Source organism: Aegilops tauschii, chromosome 1 (assembly GCF_002575655.3).
Source record: "Aegilops tauschii subsp. strangulata cultivar AL8/78 chromosome 1, Aet v6.0, whole genome shotgun sequence".
Classification (NCBI taxonomy): domain Eukaryota; kingdom Viridiplantae; phylum Streptophyta; class Magnoliopsida; order Poales; family Poaceae; genus Aegilops; species Aegilops tauschii.
The window spans coordinates 356,733,854-356,757,307 of NC_053035.3; the positions used below are offsets into that span (position 1 = coordinate 356,733,854).

Sequence of the window (23,454 nt, forward strand, 5' to 3'; positions counted from 1 at the left end):
TCAAGAGAGGTCGGGGTAAATCGAACTTGACATGGGAGGAGTCCGTAAAGAGGGATCTGGAGGGCTGGAGTATCGACATAGAACTAGCCATGGATAGGGATGCGTGGAAGCTTCCTATCCATGTGACAGAACCATGAGTTGGTTACGAGATCTTATGGGTTTCACCTCTAGCCTACCCCAACTTGTTTGGGGCTAAAGGCTTTGTTGTTGTTGTTGTGATGCTAGATACTCATGTGTCTGAAGTCTATGCCAAATTTCATGGAGTTTGGACATTTCAGCAGCTCTCGGCAAAAAAAAAAGACAAATTTGGGGTTGTAAGAAAGTGCACTGTTCACATACAGTTTTGACTTTTTTTTTTTGCCATGAGCTCCTCAGATGTCCGAACAAGCTAAAATTTGGCACGAACATCACGCATTGGAACATCTTCCACCTGAAAAAGAATTAAGATATTTTTTAATTGCTTTAGTAAATTTCTTTTTTGAATCTACTGTTCACCGGGTGCAGATGAGCCTCGACACCGAATTGAATATACAACATATAAATATGATACATACATGGTCGTATTTATTGTTTTTGCAAACATGTGCCAGTAATAACTGTTACTGGGAGGATTTGTTGGCATCAATAAGTGTACATATCTGGTACTATTAATTTCCTTTGACAGGATTTGGACAATTCGCAGCAGTAGTTATTTATGTGGTTTAGCTGGACATGCTTTACATTTGAAAACATGTCATGTTTAACTTTTGTTCGATTAGGCAGGCATTCTAAGGAAACTACAATATGTGCTCACAGTTTGTAGGGGAAACATCATTTTATAATTGCTCCATTTGTTTGCTGAGTTTTTGTGTACAGGCATCAATTTTGTTTCCTGAGTTAGATTGCTCTAGAAGTTGGACTCGGACAGATGGCAGAGTCTGAACTTCCAACTAAAATCAAGTGAAAAGATATTTGATTTACGCAATTGGGATGGGATCACATGCTTCACTTTCACAAGCAACTCGTAGCAGCCACTGAACAAAGGAAGAAATGGAATCACTTAAATTGATAGCACAGATAATCGCCACCTTTTATTCGATTTATCTTCGTCATCATCGCTGTTTGGTACATTACCATGGCAGTTCAGGGGAAATGCAGAGAACAAGCCATTTCAGGCTTACACGCGCATACGCATCATAGACTACATATATGAAACGGCCTTTGTTAGGCAGCAGAGTTTCCACAAGTCCATGGCTATGTCTTATTTATCTTCACCAGATGCACCAACAGCAGGTTATCCGGTTGACGAGGCAGCGTCCTCAGACAAGGACCTGGGCTGCAGCTAGCCTAGCAATCGGGACCCTGCGAAAAGGTTCCATATCAAGATGTTAACGGCTATAAATAGCGTCAAGGTAGTGCTAATCCTCCAAATTTCAATATTTCAGCCAACCTGAACGGGGAGCATGAAACATAATCCAGCCCAGCCTTTGCAAAAAAAGCAACTGAAGATGGCTCTCCACCATGTTCACCGCAGATGCCCACCTGTTTGGAAACACGAAATCGATCAGTCAAATGAACTAAGAATGAATTCTGCACAACAGATAGTGTCCTCGGTGGAATACTTACCTTCAAGTTAGGCCTCGCTTTGCGACCCCTCTCTGTAGCAATCTTTACTAGCTCCCCCACTCCTCTCTGATCAAGCACCTGGCATATTCATTAACAGGTAAGTTGCCAAGTACAATATGATAAGGTTATGGCTGTACAAAAAAAAAATCAAGAGAGGAACATGCAAAATGCCTAGACATGTGAGGTGCTCACGTGTGTGAGTGATGAAAATATGGGTGGTACTTAAAACAAACTTGAAGTGGTACGGTCCCAGTCGTAACAAATTTACCTCAAAGGGGTCATGCTGGAGGATACCCTGAGCCAGATAGATGGGGAGGAACTTCCCCACATCATCCCTACTGTAACCAAATGTCATCTGCGTGAGGTCGTTTGTTCCGAAAGAGAAGAACTCAGCCTGCTCTGCTATCTGCCAATGGATGTGCAACCAGCACAACGATGTCAGGTACATGCGTATTTTCCCTTGATATATCTGATAAACTAATTCTTTGCATTTGGAGAACTCCTATCGACCAAGAGTTCTGCTAACTAATGCATGTATTATTCAGTTTACATGCTGAACGTCAATGGCCAACATTTATGGTTTTACAGAAAGAACAGAGCTATCACAAGCTTTTTACCTCATCTGCCACTAGAGCAGCCCTGGGAATTTCAATCATAGTCCCAACTTTGTAATCAATGGTTTTCCCCATATTGGTGAAAACATTGTTAGCAATTTGGCGGATAAGAGCCACCTGATGTCCCAATTCCTGGCAAAACCAAATGTCAATTGTCAGAAGGAAAAATCAACTGCTGAATCAAACTTGCAATAATAAAATCAAGTGCAGTTTGAAGAGAAATGAAATGGTCAGGTTTCCACAAATAGGTGGTGTATGGTTGTATCCCATCAAATGGATTATGTCATTTTTCAACTGCACCAACTGTGAAGTGAAGGTACACCTTTATACCAGTCCAAAGAAGATACACGTGAAGAAAGACATACCTGAGGTGTTCCAACAAGAGGAACCATTATCTCTGGAAATACTTGAATACCCTGGTTGGTCATGGATATAGCAGCTTCAAAGATGGCCCGGGCTTGCATTTCTGTTAATTCAGGATACGATATACCAAGCCTGAAATATTAGCATCACCAGCATTAGTAAAGGAAAGAAAACAGAATTGCGAATGAAACAGGCAAGTAAATGAATGGGAAAGGAAAACTTGATTCAACAGTGGTTGTGTTAAAAATATGAAAAAGATTTACACTTTATTCTGTTGATCAAATGGATATATTTCAATCTCCAGCATAGCTAAACAAATAAACAACACCAACCTGCAACCACGGAAACCAAGCATTGGATTTACTTCTGAAAGTTTCTCCATTCTTGCAAGGACATCATCCTCAGCGGCTCCAGTTTCAGCACATAGCTCACGCACAATATCCTCCACATGCCCTTCTGGAAGGAACTCATGAAGTGGAGGGTCCAACAGCCGAATAGTCACCGGGAGCCCTGAAATGCAAACATTGATGCTCAGGTGGTTCTGTGTGACAAAAATGTAGTTGGGATTCCCTTGCAAAAAGTGCAGTCTATAACTAATGTCGTATGCCATCGATGGAAAGTGTTTATTTGATATCAGTTTCCATGGGACATGTTATTACATATACCACTTTCAACGAAAGAATGAACAAGCCCTGGTAGAATTATATACCCTAAACTACATGATGAGTGCCAAAAAAAATACTTCAAGGTTAGAAGCACAATTCTTATAAGATCCTGTAATCTTGCAATTTTTTCTACTTTGTGTGTTCACAGTTACACCCATAGTCAATATTCGCTTATTTAAGAAAGTAAGCCAGCTCGGGGTATTTGAACTCTAGTGCACCTCATCTAGTGAGACAGAACAATATATTTCCTCCGTCCGGAATTAGTTGACGCTCAAACAGATGTATCTAGCACTGAAATACGTCTAGATACATCTATTTGAGCGTCATCTAATTCCAGACGGAGGGAGTATATGAATAGATAGAGATTTTCCACATACCATCCATGGCACGGAAAATGCCTTCAAAGTCGGACCTCTGGTAAGGCAGAAGACGATCTAGTGCTTTCTGCCTCAGTTCGACAGTTGGAGCCATTATCATCTGCCTCACAGCCTTAATCCTCTCATCAGAAGCAAAGAACTACAAAGTATACAAAGGAGAACATTAGCCTTTTTTACTTGCCTAGAAGAGCAGACTTGTGTCCATAAAGTTCACTTCGAAAGTTGAACTGCAAAGAATAACTATCATAACAAAACAAATCCTCAAAAAAGCAAACAGTGAAGAAGAAGTTAACACCGACCATGTGTTCTGTCCGACAGAGTCCAATTCCTTCTGCCCCATTTTTCCTTGCTGCCAATGCATCCCCGGGGGTGTCTGCATTAGCCATAACCTAGAACACGCAACATATGCATAATAAGGATTTTTTGTTGAAGCTTGTGTAATGCTTAGGCCTAACGCAGTTAACAAGACTGATGTAATTTTTAGTTAAAGTCAACTTGAGGCAGTTTCTGTTCTTGTTTTTATTCCTAGGAAGTTTACCTTGAGCTGCCTAACTTCATCAACCCAGGACATGAAAGTTTCCAAGTCAGCACTAAGGGCTGGTGGGGAAAGTGGCTGTTTGCCAAGGATCACTTCACCAGTTGATCCATTGAGTGATATCCAGTCACCTTCATAGAGCATCTTGTCTTCAATAGCTACCACCTATGCGTATAGACCATATACCAAAGTAAGCACCTCTATAATACAAAATGATGAACACAGATTTATCATACTCCCATTATGAATTTTAAGGCTGGAATGAAGTGTTGCGCCTAACAATGTATTTCCTAGACATCTGCAGCGATAAGTTCAATCACCTTTTCAATTTCATTTACACGGATGCTTGAGCACCCTGACACACAGCATTTTCCCCAACCACGTGCTACAACGGCAGCATGAGAAGTCATACCACCTCTTGCTGTAAGAATTCCAGCGGCTGCATGCATGCCACCAACATCTTCTGGGCTGGTCTCTGTCCTCACCTTTACATTCAGAAAGTTCAAAAAATATCAGGATTACTCAAGAATAGAACAAGTCCAACCCAAAAGGACATAGGAAAATGAAGGAGACATCCTGCTATTAAAAAAGGAGGATGATAAGGACATGTACAGACCAGAATAGCAGATTTCCCTTGGGCATGCCATGCTTCAGCATCCTCGGCAGTAAATACAATTTGTCCCACAGCAGCACCAGGTGATGCTGGTAAGCCTGTAGTAATAACTTTGCCTTTGTATGAAGCAGCCTCGGGGTTCGCAAACTGGTTGTCATAACATAAGGGTAATAAAACTGTGTCAATATATTGCCATAATCCAGTTGCAAATAAAATTCAAATGAGGGATGTCAATATAAGGGTTAAAATAAAGTTCCAGACACCAATACATCTGATTAAATTTGAACTTGTATAGTAAGAAAGCAAGCAACTATCTATATACATCAGATTTTAGTAGTATATCAGAATCATAGGCCTATTGAATGAGTATACTATCTTCATTAATTACGAACACATTCTCAACATGCAAACGATGTGGTTCTTGTGTAAAATCATTAAGTTATGCAAATATATCCTGAAAGAGCAGATAATTTATTGGGATAACAGAGGCACTAACAAATTACATGCATGTATTTACATGTATCAGTTTTATACACCATTTGGGTATATTCTATTATCTTATACCTGTGGATGAAGAAGCTGGTCCAAGTGACCTGGTTCTACCATCTTAATCGCTGTATTGCGGTCAACAAGAGCCTCATTAACCATGTCTACAGCAATCTTCACAGCTCCTGTGCCAGTACGCTTTCCGGATCTGCATTGTAGCATCCAGAGCCTATTTTCTTGAACTGTAAATTCAATATCCTGAATTAAACATGAAAAATGCAAGTTATTCCCCATTGGAAATAGTAGGGGTTCAGGTTAATCTTTTGACATATTAAGGCAGGATCATGACCAAAGAGCATTCATGTCATGTGGGCAATTGTAAAGAGCACTGTAATGGTGCTTGAAAATGATCACATAAACTAATTAGATAGCTAAGTTCTTCACGATGTTTCAGAATAAGTTTTATATCACGCTATGGGTCAAACGCCTTGTTGCATAAAACAGCAACACTGACAGGCCCCTCAGCAGAGCTTCCTGCAAACAGTTGGTAAACTAACATACCATCATTTCCTTATAGTGGCTCTCCAGTATTTCACAGTTTTCAACAAGCTCTGCATAGGCCTCCGGCATGTGATCCCTCATGGCATCAAGATCCTCCGGGGTTCTGATTCCAGCAACCACATCCTCACCCTGCATAAGGCAAAAAAAAAACAGTTAAATTTTTACTTTTTTTTTAGCTGCATAGCAGCAGGAAAAACCCCAAAGCACAGGGGGAATACAAGAGTTGAGTTTTCAGATTACAGAAGAATCACAGGTTCAGGGAAACAGTTAAATTATGCACTGCCATTCAATGAATATGCAATATCCACAGACTGTATTATCTTGATTGCATAATCTATTTTAATAAAAGTGGGCAACATACTGCTCTTTTGCTGTGCGCACATACGTAGAGCATGGCAGCTAGAATTTAGAAGCAACCATGAGCGATCAGAACCGAGCCATACCTGAGCATTGACTAGGAACTCGCCATAAAGCTTCTTCTCCCCGGTGCTAGGGTTCCTAGTGAAGAGGACACCTGTTCCGGAGGTGTTCCCCATGTTGCCAAACACCATGCACTGCACGTTCACGGCGGTGCCCCTAAGTCCGGTGATCTGATTAATGCTTCTATACTTGTTCGCCCTCGGGCTGTCCCACGAGTCGAATACGGCCAACACCGCTAACTGCAGTTGCCTCTTGGGGTCTATGCCAAGGCAAGAAACAACAAACATATACACATATCAACTGGGTGCCAAAAACACAATGTCAGTTTCAAAATATATAAATAAAAAGGTGAAATTCATGAATTCAACCTGAGGGAAACTGTTCTCCTTTGGCTTCAACGTAGACGTTCTTGTACTGACCCACTAGCTCCCTGAGGTCATTGGCAGTGAGGTCGGTGTCGTTGTCCACCCCCTTGGCTGCTTTCATGGCTTCGAGCTTCTCTTCGAAAAGCGCATGGGGAATGTCCATGACCTGGCAAGAGGAAATATCCTGCTAAGAAACAAGGATCCTGCTACTACTGCTAGTTGCTAGTACGAATTGCTGTAAACAAAACGTCGACCCAACTTTTTCGGTACAAAAGAAACTGCTAGTATTTAGTGAGGAACGCACATCCCAAAATGCAGTATTGGAAATCCAGTTGCCAGATTAACTGGGCTGCATCCAGCTTTCGTTCCTCCTTTTGTGGAACAATGTACCAAGCAAACGAGTAAGAGGAATTTGATTAGCTCAGGCGTTCGCTGTCATAGACCCGCAGTCTTCTTCTTGTGCTAAAATAAAATCTGCTCGATCCAAACGAGTAATGACTCGATGTTTCCTCTTTTACCAGGGCGCCGCAGTCGGAGCCGACCTAGCCGCCGGGGTCGAGCTCCAGCCTCCATGGGGGGCACAGCGGCGGCCGGGCGGTCCGGCCTCCAACCGCGCGGGCTCCGCCGCCGCCGCCGCCGTCCTGCCACGGTCGCAAGTGAACCGGTGAAGTGGAGTCTTTTTTCCTTTTCTTTTTTTGATTTGCTGGTGAAGTGGGGTCGTTGGTGGGCATTGGACTGGTGAAGTGGAGTCTTTTTTCTTTTCTTTTCCTAGTAGTAAATAAAACTTGGTACTCCCTCCTTTCATGTATATAGGGCCTAATACATTTTTTAAGGTTGTCTTTGACTATTGATAAGATTAAAAGTATATGAGATATGTATAATTTAAAATTATATCATTAGAAGCTCCTTTCATTTACGAATTTGACGGTGTATTTTGCGTAATTTACGTGTCACATATTATTGCTCTTACATGTGGTTAAATTTAGCCTTGACAAACGTATTAGGTCCTATATAAATGGAAGGAGAAAATAATATCATTGGACTGCATTTTCACTCTAGAGCTAGAAGACAACACCAACTTGTCAGGTTTGTCGAAACCTACTATATGAATTAATATTGCAGATGTCATGGCTCAATGAAGTTGGAGCTGAAATTTTTTGTCATGTTTTTCGTCACCCCAAACTGACTGTTTTAATTGTTTTGTTTTCTAAGAACAAGACAAATATTTTCATGAAATCAGACATTGTGCTACGGAAGACTGCTTGTCTTATTGTTTTATCAAAGTTTGTCTCGTTGCTTTTTGTCTTATTTCAGAAGTAACAGTGTCAAAGTTTGTCCTTCTTTTCTGTTCATCTTATTTTCAGAGTGGAGCGAAATAATAGTGTCAAACTGTAAGACAGAGGTCGCTTTCATTAGTGATTCCTTTCTCCGAGAGAAACAGTTGCGGTCAAAATACGGCAGTGTTGCCGTGCAAACTGTCCTTGGGAATCGGATTAACTGTGCTGACAGTAACAGAAAAAGAATGCTTCTGAAAGTGTTTGCGGTTTGCACGTACGGGTAGTATGTGCTGCGGCTCAGCTTTCTTCATGCAAAAATATGTTTTTATTAACAAAAAATCCTCTTTCTAAAGCAACCAATTTCATATATATTTTTGTTCATATCTTTATTAAGCTTCTGTGTGATTTGATCTCTTGTAAATTACTACTAGCCAAACGTACTTATACTTAGCCCACAAAAAGGACGTACTTATACTTAAATAAATAAATAAACAATCATTTTCACCGGTTAAGTCTACCACCGGGCGTGGCGGGCACCCCAGAGATACCTTCGCAAGCATACAAGAGCCCCAACGTAATCCTTGTCACCTTCATCATAATGCAGCAGCAGCAGCAGCAGCAGCCAACGTCTCGGCGACGCAACCCGCGTCAGACGCACGTACGTCGCTCCCTCCCAAAGCAACGGCTGCTCGACGCACGCAAATTAACTACTCGTACAAGCAAGCGATGGAGCGACGCGCATGCATGCATGGAGCTAGGCTTAGCTTAGCTTAGTCAGAGCCAGGTGCGGTTGGTATACTCACGACGTTGCCGAACATGTCGAGGAAACGGCGGTAGGAGTCGTAGGCGAAGCGGTCGCCGCTCTTGGCCGCCAGCCCGGCGGCCACCTCGTCGTTGAGCCCCAGGTTGAGCACCGTGTCCATCATCCCGGGCATGGACACCGCGGCGCCGGAGCGGACGGAGAGGAGCAGGGGGCGCGCCGGGTCGCCGAGGCGCGCGCCCATGTACTCCTCCACCCAGCGCAGGCCCTCCAGGGTCTCCTCCCACAGCCCCGGCGGCAGCGCCCTCCCCGCCGCCTGGTACTGCTCGCACGCCTCCGTCGACACCGTGAACCCCGGCGGCACCGACAGCCCGATGCTCGCCATCTCCGCCAAGTTGGCGCCCTTCCCGCCCAGCTGCACACATCATGGTCCACGATCCAGTCATCATGATCAGCATATATAGTGAATTATTAGTGAAAATACATCAACTGAGAGTGATGGATCTAGCGACTACATACCAGGTCCTTCATGGCCTTGTTGCCCTCGCTCTTGCCCTTGCCGAAGTGGAACACCCTCTGCACGCGCGCGCATTGAGCAGGAGCCATTAGTGCGACGCAATGCTAGTGACGACGAACAGTAGTAGTACAACTCGATGGTTGCAGATGAATGAGCTTGTTGGATGCTCATGGAGTGGGAGCCGGGTTCTATTTATAGCAAGGGGAGGGCGCGGAGGCCTTGGCCACGTAGAAATGGCGTGGCACCCCGGTGAGACCCACCGTGAGACGTCACCGCACGATCGTCGCATACGGGGGACGGACCAGCCCGGGGGAGGGGCCGGGTGGGCGCGTGCTCCTCCGGTGAGCTCCATGCCAAGTGGCGCGCATCTTCAACGCCGATCATCAAAACGCCCACGCCCATATACGTCTGGACCGCGGAAGCCATCCAACACGAGTCTGCATCTATCCGCAGGAAGGTCCGGACGCATCTTCTCCCATAAACCGGAGAGAAACATGAGGGTTTTACGGGCGTCTGGATCGTTGTCACACCCGCGTCAGATTGCGCTGGCCATCCAGACCCCCCACCCGCCCCTCCCACGTTTTTCATCCCACACGCCGCATTCATGTTGCTCTAGAGCATGCAGTGGCCGGCATTTATGCACGCGATTTGACCGAACGGGAGTGCGGCACAGACGGACGCGACTTCTCACTGTCGGCACTGAAACGGCGTGACGGCCGAGAGAGCGCCGCCCCCAGCTCGCCCGTCTGAACATGCCTCCTCGCCGCATTCAAACGACCATAAAACACATGCGCGTGCTAAGAAACCTACTCTGACTACATGTCTGTTCGCGAGTCGTCCGTCATTAAACACAACGCCGGTTGGCTCCGGTTATCCCCCCGATATTTAAACGATACCAGACGCCGGGTAAAAATCACACCAACTCCGCTCTCGTCTCCTCCTTGCACACCATTTTCTCCACAAGCTCCATGGCATCCGGCGAGCAGAAAACAGAGTTCTCTCGCACAAAAGCTGGTTGGATGGCCTGTCGAGCCCGCCGGATACGAGCCAAACAACTTTCTACTCCGCCTCTGTCGATGGTCTAGGCGGTTGCAGGCCAGCTTAGGGAGGCAGAAGCTCCAAGCCAGCACGTCGTTCAACAACCCGCCGCTCCAAGCCAGTCCGCCGAGAAGTGGTGTGTCGCTCCATGCCGACACGCGGTGGACCACGGCGATACAAGCATCGTGGCTGCCATGGACGACGTTGTGTCGCACCGCTCCTCCCGTGCATGTGACTGCACCATCCGTCGTCAGCGTGTCTGTGACCGCGCCCTGGCAGAGGTCGGCGATGCGGCATACATCATGTTCGCGTCCACTGCCATCATTAGGAGAAGTAGAACACGGGAGGCCGTCACCGCTTGGGTCCCATGAAGGCCACCGCCGAGGCGACGTCGGAGTACACAGGCGGTGTCTTGCCCGGTCGCAGTTTATCGTCTTTCTCTTTTCCTCCGGCTGAAGCACATCGCGGCGGTTCCGCCCCGATGATCGGCATTGCCAAACATGGGGAAGCAAACTGCCCTTTGCGCTGAAGCATATGCCTCCGGGGCTCACGATAGTGCAACTAGGGCTGCCGGACATGAGAAAGACAAAGGGATCCGCCGCGGCCGGCTGTAGACTACTATAGTGTATCCGTTTCGCGGGAATGTAGCTCTGCGCGACCAGACGTGCACATAGTTTTAGTTATTTTAGTTAAAATATGTTCAAAATGTTATGTATTTCGTTTGGCCTATATGAAATCCGCTGTGTCCGTATGAGTTTCATCTATTTGTTGAAAAAATGTATGAATGTATGCAGGCAGCGTTGGATGCGGCCTCCCGTATTCATGTCCGCGGATTTGTCCCCTGTCCACGGACAGATGCGGGAGAAAATTTGCCGGGTTGCCATTGGAGATGCCCTAACGTGTGAAAACCAACTCTTAGGGTGCCATGTATATGTAGCTATACCCTACCTTTTTTTATTTGCCATCACCAAGTATGGTTGTTTGTTGGTTATTCCGTGAGTTCTGTTAGCTTGACGTATCTTTTGTGCCGCTGATGTACGTACGTAAGTTTACCTTTGATGCAGATGGAAAATGCATGGAAAAAATCACAGGCTGCCATCGTATCCCCAGTTTAAGGTGCACGTCGTCAGTTGGCACCCAGCTGGGCAGCTCAAGGTGTGAAGCTGCACGAACCGGCGAGCCAAAGTGACACCAGCTCAGTGCCCGCGCCACGCGGTCGCGGAACGGAACGAAAGGAAAAGGATAGCGGCGTCCGTCGTGGCATGCCGGATGGGTTGTGGGCTTGTGGCCGCGTAAAGTGGTTGGTGCGCGCCGGACGGATTCGCGCCGCGGCTCAGGCTCGGCAACACGTACGCACGCTCCCCCCTAATCTCTGCAGGGATATGGTATGATCCCTTTTTTCTGAGGAGTTTACATGCCGTCAATGACCATTTCGCGACTACGACATCACTTGTCAGGCTAAACCTTTTGGGAAAGGATATCATCGGATTAGAAGCGTATGATGTGCATGCGAAAATGCAATCAATCGCGTATATAAAATGTATGGTTGGTACTTGGTAGGAACCCGGAAAACTGCAGAGGAATCGTGTAGCTAGCGGGTAGAAACTAGGAGGAAATGGTGTACGTGCGTGACAGGTTAAACTCACCGTGCTCTCTTTAAGAAAAAAGATCAGTTCAACCTGAAGAACGTGCTTGATCGGTGTTCATTGACAACGTGCACGGCGGCGTGTGGCAGCGGGCGAAGACATTTTGTTTAGAAATGGGTCTGCGTGGCGGCCTCTTCTGAAAAGGATCGAGCCGAAGATCGTCTACCGCCGGTCAAACGAAGATAAGGCTGGGAACGACACGACAGAGCTGGAGCAGAGTGTTTCGCATTTGAACGGTGTCTCCGATCAAATCACTTGCGCACGTACGTACTTGTGGTGGTTTTGTTCAAAAAAATTAAAAATTAAACACTTGTGGTGGTTTTGGGTTGCTTCTCCCGCCGTGGCCGGATCGGATCGAAACGGAACGGAACGGATAGTATCGGCACGTACGCCGTACACGGTTGAGTCGTGCTGTCACGCAACCACCATCGGTCCGCGGCTCCGCGCAGTTGCAGCAGCAGCACGCGCTACCCAAGCCCAGCCGGGTCCGATATGTACGGGTAAAACGAACCCGCGGGGTGCGGGTCCCACGCACCCTACATCAGAAAGCCGTGTACCGCGGATGTGCGAGGGGTGCCATGCTGCAATTAAAAATGTCACGCTATCGAGCGGTACGTGATCGGTAGGGATATTTAGCTTCACCTCAAAATCCCCCTTAAAAAAAAGCTTCACCTCAAAAAGATATAGAGTTAGCTCAGCTCCGCTTGTTAATATAACGAGCTCATATTTAAACTTGGCTCAACTCATGTAGCTCAGGAGCTAGATATATGTGTTATGTATGCAATAATCTATAAAAAAAAGGAAACGTTTCTGGCCGGTCCGCCGGCTAACGCTCGCTCCGGTCGCTCGCGGGCCATCCGATCAACAACGCTTTACTCGCTGCTGGGCCGTCTGATCGAACAGCACACGAGGTCCCGCATCGCTCGCTAGCCACCACATAATCAGCCCACGCGTCCCTTATCTCGTTCTTTCTCTCGCGAAGCCTCTCAGCCACACGTTTCCTTATCTTCCCAGTCCCCACGTCTCTCGCACAATGACTAATCTCTGCTTTCCCAATCTCTCTCTTCTGAGCCGCCGCGCGCCGCTTGAAGCCCCGATGAGCCGCCCTGCTGTTAGCCAGCCATCGCCGGCCGGTGCGCGGTGTGCTGCAACCAACAGGCCGCGGAGTTACAACGGCGATGCCACAACGCTTCAAACAAGCAGGCGGCCGTGTAGCGGAGCGGGAAGACGCGCATCTGCGGAGGAGAACACCTAGCCCGTTCCAGCTCCGCCGCTCGCCGATTGCAACTCTCCTATAGCCGGTTGCAGCTCTGCCACTTGCCGGTTGCAGCTCCGACACAAAAGGGATGCAACTCTACTATCTTGATTTTGCTGACCAGCCCAATTTTTGCTACCACCGCTTTCAATTTTTGATGAAACCAACAATCTTTTTGCTACCACTGTCTTTTGTTTTTGCTGGAACCAGCCCCAGTTTTGCTTCCACTGTCTTTTGTTTTTGCTGGAACCAGCCCCAATTTTGCTTCCACCGGCTTCGATTTTTGCTGGAACTAGCCTGCTTTCACCGGCTTCGATTTTTGCTGGAACCAGCCTGCTTTCACCGGCTTCGATTTTTGCTGGAACCAGCCCCAATTTTTCTTCCACTGGCTTCGATTTTTGCTGGAACCAGCAATCCTTTTTTTTGCTACCATCGGCTTTGTATGCAAGCGACGCCGCCGTCACCATTGATGCTGCAACATGTGGTGGGCAGCACCGGCGAGGGACGGTGTTGCGGTCGGCGCCGCGAAGCTACCATGGATGCAACACGGAGGCAAGAGAAAAGTTGCTTTGGTCAACGGCTTATTTATTGCGAGCGACGGCGGCAAGCATCGGCGGTGAGCATCTGCGGCGAGGCAAACGGGCGATGTCGGCGAGCGTGAGTCGGCGAGCGTGAGTCGGCGGCGGTCGAGGACGAGCGGGCGCTGGTCTCTTTCCCCTTCCATTTTTCCCCTGCTTTTTTTTGCTGCAGCGTTTTCTATAAGGTTGACGAAGGAATCATACGGTCTACAACAGCTAGATCGTGCGGCCCACGCGGGACCGGCCGAAATTTTCAGCCGGTGCGCCGGCGCCTATCAGTCGCCTAAAAAAAATACATTTATAGACACATGTTTTTCTCCAAAAATCACAACAATCTACCATTTACACTAAGATGTCACTCAGCACACTCCCTAGAAGATAACAAACCATAATATTCCCCCCTAAAAAAATCAACAATAATATTGGCACTAATCTCATGTCCCCCATGATTGCCAAGTTTAATGAGTTCAATCTTTAGATCAGTCCATTAGACTTGTTTTGTTAATGAGCTTAGATTAAAACTTGGCTCGACCGGTTAGTCAACGAGTTCGAGTCGAGCCAAGCCAAACCACGAGCTAATTGCTTAGCTCATGGGCTTCGAGTTTTAAATTTGGTCCCTATACATCGGAATAGCTAACACTAAAAAAAGGACGAAAGGATCATACGAGTCAATAAACTAAAGTGAACTCGTAAATTAGTGCCAGCAAGATGGTCTAAACTTTATTGAAAATGACGCACATCAGATATTGCCAAAATCTCATCGAGAGATTTATGTGCAAAATGTGTTGAAAGTTTACAGATAACCGGGCGATTGAAAATGAACTCACCTACTCATCACGGTAGAATGAACAAAGGATGAACAAAGATCAACTCTACCAAAATTGCCAAATCAGCAGCTGCCAAAACGATCTGTTGCAGCTTCAAAAAACATAAAATCTACCAAGCCTACGCGTGAACTCATATTCATGTGTTTTAGACATTTTACGGCTTAGATCAGCCATTCATACGTTATTATGAGCATTTCACATTTTAATCCTTGTGTTTATTCTTGTTAAGGATGAACTTGATGCACAGAGATTTATGGATCTCATGCACCATGATCTCTTGAGTAAAAATATTTTTAAAAGATTGAAATTACCAGCCCACATGACAATCTCGTTTGACATAAAAATAAATTGCCAGGAATACGTGAGTTTTATTCCAAATAAACAGTGTTACAATCGCCTGTACTAGCTCTGAAATACTTATTGACACCTCCCACTATCTACATGTGTATCACTCGCTAACGTTGCTAAGCAAAGTCGTTGTCATACGGTAGAATTGGTTTGCAGTTTAGTGCATGAACCCAAACCCGTGGGTAATTCAGCCTCTGGTTTTCTAAGCACGACAGTGGTTTTCGACAAACATATTAAGAAATCAACACGCGAGATGCACCAAATCACAATGTAGTGCAGGCAAGCAAGCGTATACGTTGCGCGTCCTCGCTTGGAACCGACATATTTTAGCATATTTTGAATAGATATGCATTGTACGAAAGACAATACTTTGCACGAGTGTTTTGTGTACGTGCAACCTGAGTGGCACGTGTGCCTGGGTATGGATGCAAAGTTCATCTCTTAGTTTGTGAAAATAACGAGGTCTACAAAACAAGAAAATGGCAATAACATATAAGTTAATAAGTTAAATTTGTTCTAAAGCGAATTACAATGTTTAGTACTATTATTATCCTCGGGGGATTCTCTTCAGTCGCCATGAGTGGGTTTTTAAACTAGATGAGACCTTGTAAACATTGCGATAATTAGCTAAAAGTTGTGTGCATTAATCGATGCAGAGGCACCCGCAAAAAAAAAAATCGATGCAGAGGCTTGGAGCATGATCTTCTTCTTTTTAAGAATTTTCAAGGAAATACACAGTAGCTTCAAAACTTTGGACCAAAATACTCAAGTTGCAATTTATTTATTTTTTTGCAATCTACTCCCGTTGCAATTTGCGAGTAAATAAACACGCATTGAACAGATCGATGCTGAAAACATGCGCGCCTATATACAACCTTAGGTAGGACGTGGTTTTCTCGTGATGCCGCCAAGTGAAATGAACCTCCGCAACATGGACAAATGCCATACGTGCACACATGCATTGATCTACCCCAGGTGCTACATGGCTGCTGCTGTCAAACCCCCCGTGGTTTCTTGTACGGTTGTACTCCATAGATAGTCAAAAGTAATCTGGATCTTGTTTTAACCTGCGTGATCACAGCCTTGGCCGCTTGCTTGATGGTCATGCCTATCGACTTAATCAAATTGCTAGATTGCCAAAATGCGTTTGGCCATGACTTACCGTGGATTCTAGGCCCGATTCCTTCCACATTCTCGATGTGCTGGAACATGGAAGGAAGTTAGCTCTTTGCCTAGGCCAAGTTGTGCCTGTTTTACTGGTTTTGTGAAACCAGGGGCTTGAGTTGCAATCCGAATAGCAGAGTTCTGCCTAGCCATACATGCATCTATGCAGCGCAAGAAAATTGGAAAATGTCTGTACTTGATATATGGCAGCCTCACAGATCTGAGTTACGCATAAGTTTATCTTATTTTGGACCCTCCAAATAATGGAATTGTTCTGCAGTTTTTAACCCTTTTCTCAAATGGTCTTTTTTTGTCCCTGCTATTGAACAATTTTTTCTACATTTTGTTCTGTTACTAGAGATAATTGGTCATGTGTTGCAGTGGGGCACAAATATTCTAGTACGTTAGCTCATAAGTTACTGGACATATTAATGTGATTGTGTAAGAAAGTAGGATTTTATTTGGTAAGCACTTACTCCCTCTGTAAAGAAATATAAGAGCGTTTCGATCACTAACAGTGATCGAAACGCTCTTATATTTCTTTACAGAGGGAGTACTTGGTAATGTTTATTGGCTTATCAAAGAAAAAATAATTTTATTTGGTAAGTCAATAAGTGGTGGACTAACTGAGCTAGTTTTTAGGGGAACCGATTGAAAAAAATAGAAATGAAGAAAAAACAAAATAGGAAGAGGAAAGGGGAAACACATTTGGGCAACGAAAGAAAGGCGAAATTTCGGAGAGCGAAATAGGGAGCCTTACCTCTCTTTTTAAGTAGAGTAGACTAGGTAATTGTGCGTGCATTGCAACAAGGACATAAACATTATAGTAGTGATTTGCCTGCACGTATTAATTTGATTGTGTCTAAAATATATTATTATATTTTATTTGGTAAACACTTATCTGGTAAGCATTTATTGGGTAGAAAACAAAAAAAAATTGTAAGTCAATAAAAGTAGGGGTGTTGAGCCGGTTTTCAAAGAAAAATGATAAAAAAATCAAAGATCGGGGGAAAACAATTAAAACAAGGAGAGGTAGGGACAAATGTATGTAAAGCTAGACGAAGGACAAGTGGTGGATAGAATATCTTTTCCTTTTAAATAAGTTTAGTTACGCTTGCCAAACCGTTCTACAACCGCTCTACAGTGAACTTGTTGTAAGATGATACGGGAAACCCACCAAAGAAAACTATGTTGTCATGTTTGCCAGAGTTGAAGTTTAACCGTACTCGCATTTTTTAGTTTAACCAAATATCAAATCACAAAAAAAAATTGAACAACACACTACAAATGGAGATCTCTTCTATTTTTTTTAGTTAGCCACACATGGTTTTCTATACCGAGATTACATAGCTGAACGTCAAAATATGTAAAGACAACTTGACTGTCAATGTGTACAATGGCAAACATTGACTTACAATTGGATCATCCCTCTTTTTGTGTGTTTTAAAATGATATCTATTGAAGTGCCCCACCCCCTTTGTTTCAATCAAGAAAGAAAAAGATCGACAAACTATGGTGAAGTTATGTTGTCACTGGTCACCAAGGAACCTAGCTATGTGTATAATGACGTATTGGAAAAAAAGGAACTTTGAGTGTAATAAGTATGTGGATCTGGCATACTCCCCCATCCGCGAATAACTGTACTTCTAGCTTTTGTTCTAAATCGGAGTTTTAAAAGCTTTGACCAAATTTATTGGAAAAAATAGCAGCATTTATGACACTAAATTAGCATCACTGTATCCGTCTTGAAATGTACTTTAATAATGTACCAATTTAATGTCATATATGTTCCTTTTTTTTATAAGTTGGTCAAAATTTCAACACTTTGACTTAGAACAAAAGATAGAAGTGCAATTATTCGCGGACGGAGGGAGTATATAGCTTTGACCTCACGGAATGTGAATCATACGGCCCCTATGCGACTCATAATTCAATTTGAGACAGTATAGACAAGAAAATGCTGAGCACTTCTGTTAAGAAAAATGTAGATCGGTGAATGCCCAGGAACGTGATAGATCAAGGCATGCTATGTTGATTCAAGAGCTGAAGCAGCTCATGGAGGAAAGGGAAGTTGCATTTACTCATGTTACGAGATCTCAAAATAAGGTTAGTCATTCCTTAGCTAGTTTTGGAAGAACGGAAGCTAGAACTGTTGTGTGGCTACGTTCTGGTCCTGTAAACATCCCTACGCTATGTAGGGAAGAACTTATTCCTGCTTGAGTAATGCAATTTTTTTCCCTCGCAAAAAGAAAAGAAAAGAAAAATGTAGATCATTTTAGTTGCCAAAAACCCATGAACAAGAAAATGCATTCCATCGTATTGTAATTTTGAAGATACTTTTTCTTTGCCGGGTAATTTTGAAGATACTTAGTCATGTGTAAATCGAGTGCTCATATTGTGGATCTACCTCAGACACGTAGTACTTAGTAAACAACTCCCTCCGTAAACTAATATAAAAGCGTTTAGATCATTAAAATAGTGATCTAAACACTCTTATATTAGTTTACAGAGGGAGTAGTAATTAGACAAGCGTCTGCGTTTGTATTGTGCTTTAAAAAATAAGAAAAATAAATGATCTTCTGCAGTACTCCAGTATATATGTATTACCTCTGTCTCAAAATAAATGTTTCAACCTTGGCACAATTTTGTATTACTAGAGTGAGTATAAAGTTGAGAATCTTATTTTAGAACGGAGGGAGTATTGTTTAGTTGAGACTGACTAAATTGACGCGGTGCTTTGCGCGATCGTACGGATGGCATTTGAATTAGGAAAGCCCGCACAAGTCAACCGGAAACGATAACACTCCAGTGGCACACACGAGTCGCGAACTGTTTACCTTCTTTGTGGCGGGCATGGGCGCCGCGACTGCGTTGGGAGGCGAGCAATGCCGGCCCCGCGCCGGGTGGGTCACCGCCTTTGATTTCGCTTGACGGGCTCTCGGCGCCGCCACCGATCGGGCCGCCTCCCTGCTCCTCCCGCCGCCGCTCGTGGTCGGCCTCTGCACGCACACGGCCCTCGAAACCGACGGCATCCTTCCCACCTCACCTGCACCGGTTCATCCATACGCCAGCTAAGCTACTTCACCGCGTGATCGGTCGCCGGAGCAGAATCGAAACAGGGCGGTGGAGCACCAGCCGGCGTACGTACCTGACCGGAGCTGAGCTGAGCTAGGCGGGAGCGCGGTGGAGCTCCAACGATGCGGGAGAACCACGGGAGTGGAGGACCGGGGTAGATGTATCTGTGTATGTTTGTGTGTGTGAGTACGTATGGGCGGCAGCGCGTGTGATCGAGGCGAGATCGCGCGGAGAAAGGGGAGACGAACGGGTGAATCCGGCGGCCGTGGAATATACTGTCCGTGACATGTGGCGCGAGGGTGGTCACATGTGAGCCCGTCGCGGCGGGTGCACCTTATCCCGGCCCTTGGCCCCGTTGCCTCCCCGCGTCGTCGCCACGAGTGGCTGTAGACGCGAAGACCCCCGGCTCCAGGGAATTCCCGAAGCCCGGTTCCGGCAAGTGGTGGAGAACACCGGAGTTCATCAACCTCACGGCCCCCTTTTTTGTGGCATCGACCGTAGCAGGACCACTCTCACAAGCTGATGTAACGTCAGAAATATCACTTTTGAGAATATGGTTGATTGGGGTTAATTCCTGCCTAAGGGCTTCTCTAGCAGATCTCCAAAAATCATATTTAGAGCGAAAATTTCTGGTTTGAGGGATTAATCCTTAGCTTGCACGGCACTCTCTCATCCCAACTGAACAACCGCCGCCTCCACCTCGATTTCACTTCCTAGTTGCCGCCGCTGCCGCCACCTACCTCTCTGTCATCCAATGGCGGAGCTACAACAAGGCCGGATGGGCCATGCCCTGCCCAACATTTTGAAATTTATACACTTTTTTTTTACTATTGAGCCTTAGAACACCAGCCCATAGGCTATTTTTTCATTTTGGCCCGCCCAGAGTTGGGCTTCAAGCTCCGCCACTGCTGTCCTTCCGCCACCTTGCCGCTGTTAGAGACTAGTGGTAGGGCTAAGCCCCGGCATTGGTCGATGAAGGTGGTGGCGGGGAGGTCTCCGCTAACGCAGCCTTCGACGGTGAGATGCAATGTATGGACGATGACTTGAGGCAGATGGTGTGACTGTGCAGCCGCGGCGATGGCATTTCTGGCCCAGCCGACAGTCTTTGAGCGAGATGTTGACTAGTGTGTCGAAGTAGGTGAAAACCAGCTTTCTGCAAAACAAAATCACAAGCCATTTCCACTATCGTATCCACGCATATAAATGTTAGGTCTGTTACGACACCTCGTGTGTGACTTGCCAATACATTCAAAGTATTGCCATATATGATTGTAACGTCTTTTATGGTAGAGTTATCTTACAACGAGTAAGCGGTGCACAATAGGGTCGCGAGTCTACACTTAACTTGCAAGAGGCGTTAAAGGGACTCCATAGTTACCTTTTTATGCTTTTCGTTGTGTTTTATTTTGAACTAGTGAAAGTGCGTTATATCGACTAGAGGGGGGTGAATAGGCGATTTTTACAAATTCGTCACCGAGGAAATACAACTTGAGGAATTTGTTAAGTGACAAAATACAAGCAGCGGATAAAGTACTCAGGTGCATGCATAATAAGGCAGTAGCATAGTCATCATGATGAAATGAAACATACACAGAGCACAAGTAGCGTGCAAACAAGATAAGCAGGTAGAAGACATGGTGACTGAAGAAATAGGGTTGAGGAAATTGAGAAAGTCTTCAGTCAAAGTCTTCAAATAGTAACGATCAAGTTCAACAGCAAGTAAGCAAGGAAATGAAAGAGTTGAGGAAATAGAACCAGTAGCTCGGTGAACACAGTGATTTGGTAGACCAGTTCCAACTGTTGTGACAGTTGTACGTCTGGTTGGAGCGGTTTGATATTTAAACCAAAGGACACACAGTCCTTACCGTATTCTCCTTGAACTAAGGTCACACAGACCTCGCCCAATCACTCGTGGTAAGTCTTCAAGGTGACTTCCAAACCTTCACAGATTTGGTCACCCGGCGATCCACAATTCCTTTTGGATGCTCTAGACCATGACGCCTAACCATCTGGAAGATGCACAGTCTTCTACGGTAACAAGCGTCGGTTCCACACAGGAACAATCTCTTCAGTGATGCTCAATCACTTTGGGTTTTAGGTGTTGGGGTTTTGGGTTTTTCCTCACTGATGATCTTCTCTCAAAGTCCTCGGAGGATGGGATGCTCTAAATGACAAGTGTCGATCTATCTCTCGGAGCAGCCAACCAACTAGTGGTTGAGGCGGCGGCTATTTATAGCTAGGGAGCAGCCCGACATGATAAGACATAAATGCCCGTAATGATATGACCGTTGGATGGATAAGATATTTTGGACAGTTGGCACAAAGCACAGCAACGTCGGAAATTCGAACCATGAAATTCCTCAGTGCTACCATGTTCCTCACTGTAGGCAATTCACACTAGCGAATTTCTAACTCCTCAGTCAGAACAAATTCCTCTGAGACCAGAAGAACTTCGTCTTTGTCATTAAAGAAATTGACTGAACTGCAAGAGATTTCCAAAGTCTTCACTTGAAGGATTGGGCATGAGTAGGCTTTGAGATGAGCATCACTTGGAAATTTTTCCTTAGTATTACCTTGACCCCCTTTAACAGTGCGGTGTTTTCTATGACTCAAAAGAAGAAAATGAAACCACGAAAACAAAAGTCTTCACACTTCATAGTCCTCGCATCAATATCTTCAAGGTCATACCAATTTCCTCATTTTCAAAGTCTTCAAGAAAACCAAAGTCTTCAGATGAAGACATTCATTTTTAGGGGTCGACTTTCATCGGATATATCAAACTCCTCAGAAACTTATAAGACCTATGTACACTCACAAACACATTAGGCCCTTAACCTATAAGTCTTCAATACACCAAAATCATTAAGGGGCACTAGATGCACCTACAATCTCCCCCTTTTTGGTGATTGATGACAAATAGGTTAAGTTTTCAACGGGAATAAACATATGAAGTGTAAGTACTGATTTTGAGGAATTTGATTGCAAGAAATAGAAGAACTCCCCCTGAAGATGTGCATATTTGAGGAATTTGCTTTGGACTGCAAATGCACATTGTAGGATAAAATCATGGAGATCTCCCCTATATCTTGTAATCCATTCACCCATTTAATATATAGTACTAAGAATTTGAAATGCATGACTGAAAATGGTGTCTGGCGAAATTCAGCATGTGTGCATTAAGTAACTTGAGGAAATAAGCATGCAAAAAGCAGTTCAAAAGTGTCAGACCACCATTGGACTTAAGTTTACAACTCAACCAACAAACACTTCAGAAGAGCGAGAGTTGCAACTTAAACAAAAACAACCCAGATATAAGACCCGCTTGAAGACTGATGTCGCTTTAACTACGTCAGTATTTCCCCAGAGAGGAAGGGATGATGCAGTACAGCTATGGTAGGTATTTCCCTCAGTTATGAAACCAAGGTTATCAATCCAGTAGGAGAACCAAGCAACACTATGTAAACGGTACCTGCACACAAAGAACAAATACTTGCAACCCGACGCTTATGAGGGTTTGTCAATCCCTCTACGGGTAACGGTGCCAGAAATTGTCAAGTTGTCGGGATAAATTTGTGATAGATTGGATAAATATATCTCGATAAAATGCGAAATAAAAGATGCAAATAAAAGTGCAGCAAGATATTTTTGGGTTTTTGGAATAATAGATATGAAAACAAAAGCAAATAAAAATAGATCCCAAAGCAAATATGATAAAGAATAGACCCGGGGGCCGTAGATTTCACTAGTGGCTTCTCTCAATAAATAACACACGGTGGGTAAACAAATTACTGTTGGGAAATTGATAGAAGATCGAATAATTATGACAATATCCAAGGCAATGATCAATATATAAGCATCACGTCCAAGATCTTGTTATCCTTAATAGCAACGATACATGCGTGTCTTGCTACCCCTTCTGTCATTGGGAAAGAACACCGCACGATCGAACCCATCACAAAGCACCTCTTCCCATGGCAAGAAAAATCGATCTAGTTGGCCCAACTAAACCAAAGATTCGGAGAAGAAATATGAGGCTATAAATAATCATGCATATAAGAGATTAAAGAAGACTCAAATAATTTTCATGGATATAGATCTGATCATAAACTCAAAGTTCTCGGATCCCAACAAACACACCGCAAAAAGAGTTACATCAAATAGATCTCCAAGATACCATTGTATTGAGAATCAAGAGAGAGAGAGAGAGGAAGCCATCTAGCTACTGACTACGGACCCGTAGGTCTATCATGAACTACTCATGCATCATCAGGGAGGCACCAATGAGGATGATGAACCCCTCTGTGATGGTATCTAGATTGGATCTCGTGGTTCTAGAACTTGCGGCGGCTGGAATTGTGTTTCGTC

The 23,454-nt window shown here is 44.8% G+C and overlaps 1 protein-coding gene across 1 annotated transcript; it reads right to left on the minus strand.

Annotated features, from left to right (window-relative positions):
• Positions 1-1,035: 1,035 nt before the first annotated feature.
• Positions 1,036-19,591, minus strand: LOC109774058 (pyruvate, phosphate dikinase 2). Its single transcript, XM_020332775.4, has 20 exons — positions 19,163-19,591; positions 18,852-19,060; positions 9,161-9,217; positions 8,685-9,056; positions 6,608-6,770; positions 6,263-6,498; positions 5,820-5,948; positions 5,337-5,516; positions 4,776-4,919; positions 4,480-4,644; positions 4,163-4,324; positions 3,924-4,013; positions 3,625-3,763; positions 2,915-3,092; positions 2,585-2,714; positions 2,223-2,351; positions 1,874-2,011; positions 1,606-1,683; positions 1,430-1,521; positions 1,036-1,341 (listed from the first exon to the last, which is right to left on the minus strand). Exons 2-20 carry the CDS (start codon positions 19,044-19,046, stop codon positions 1,299-1,301), a joined length of 2,820 nt encoding a protein of 939 aa, XP_020188364.1. The 5' UTR covers positions 19,047-19,060; positions 19,163-19,591; the 3' UTR covers positions 1,036-1,298.
• Positions 19,592-23,454: the final 3,863 nt, after the last annotated feature.

What these genes read in the sequence shown, in the direction of transcription:
- LOC109774058 (XM_020332775.4), bottom strand. Translation starts at nt 19,046, where the DNA reads ATGCCGTCGGTTTCGAGGGCCGTGTGCGTGCAGAGGCCGACCACGAGC. An exon ending in AGTTCCTAGTCAATGCTCAG is followed by an intron (nt 5,949 to 6,262) that starts GTATGGCTCGGT and finishes TGCCTTATGCAG; the next exon opens with GGTGAGGATGTGGTTGCTGG. An exon ending in AAGGGAAATCTGCTATTCTG is followed by an intron (nt 4,645 to 4,775) that starts GTCTGTACATGT and finishes CTGAATGTAAAG; the next exon opens with GTGAGGACAGAGACCAGCCC.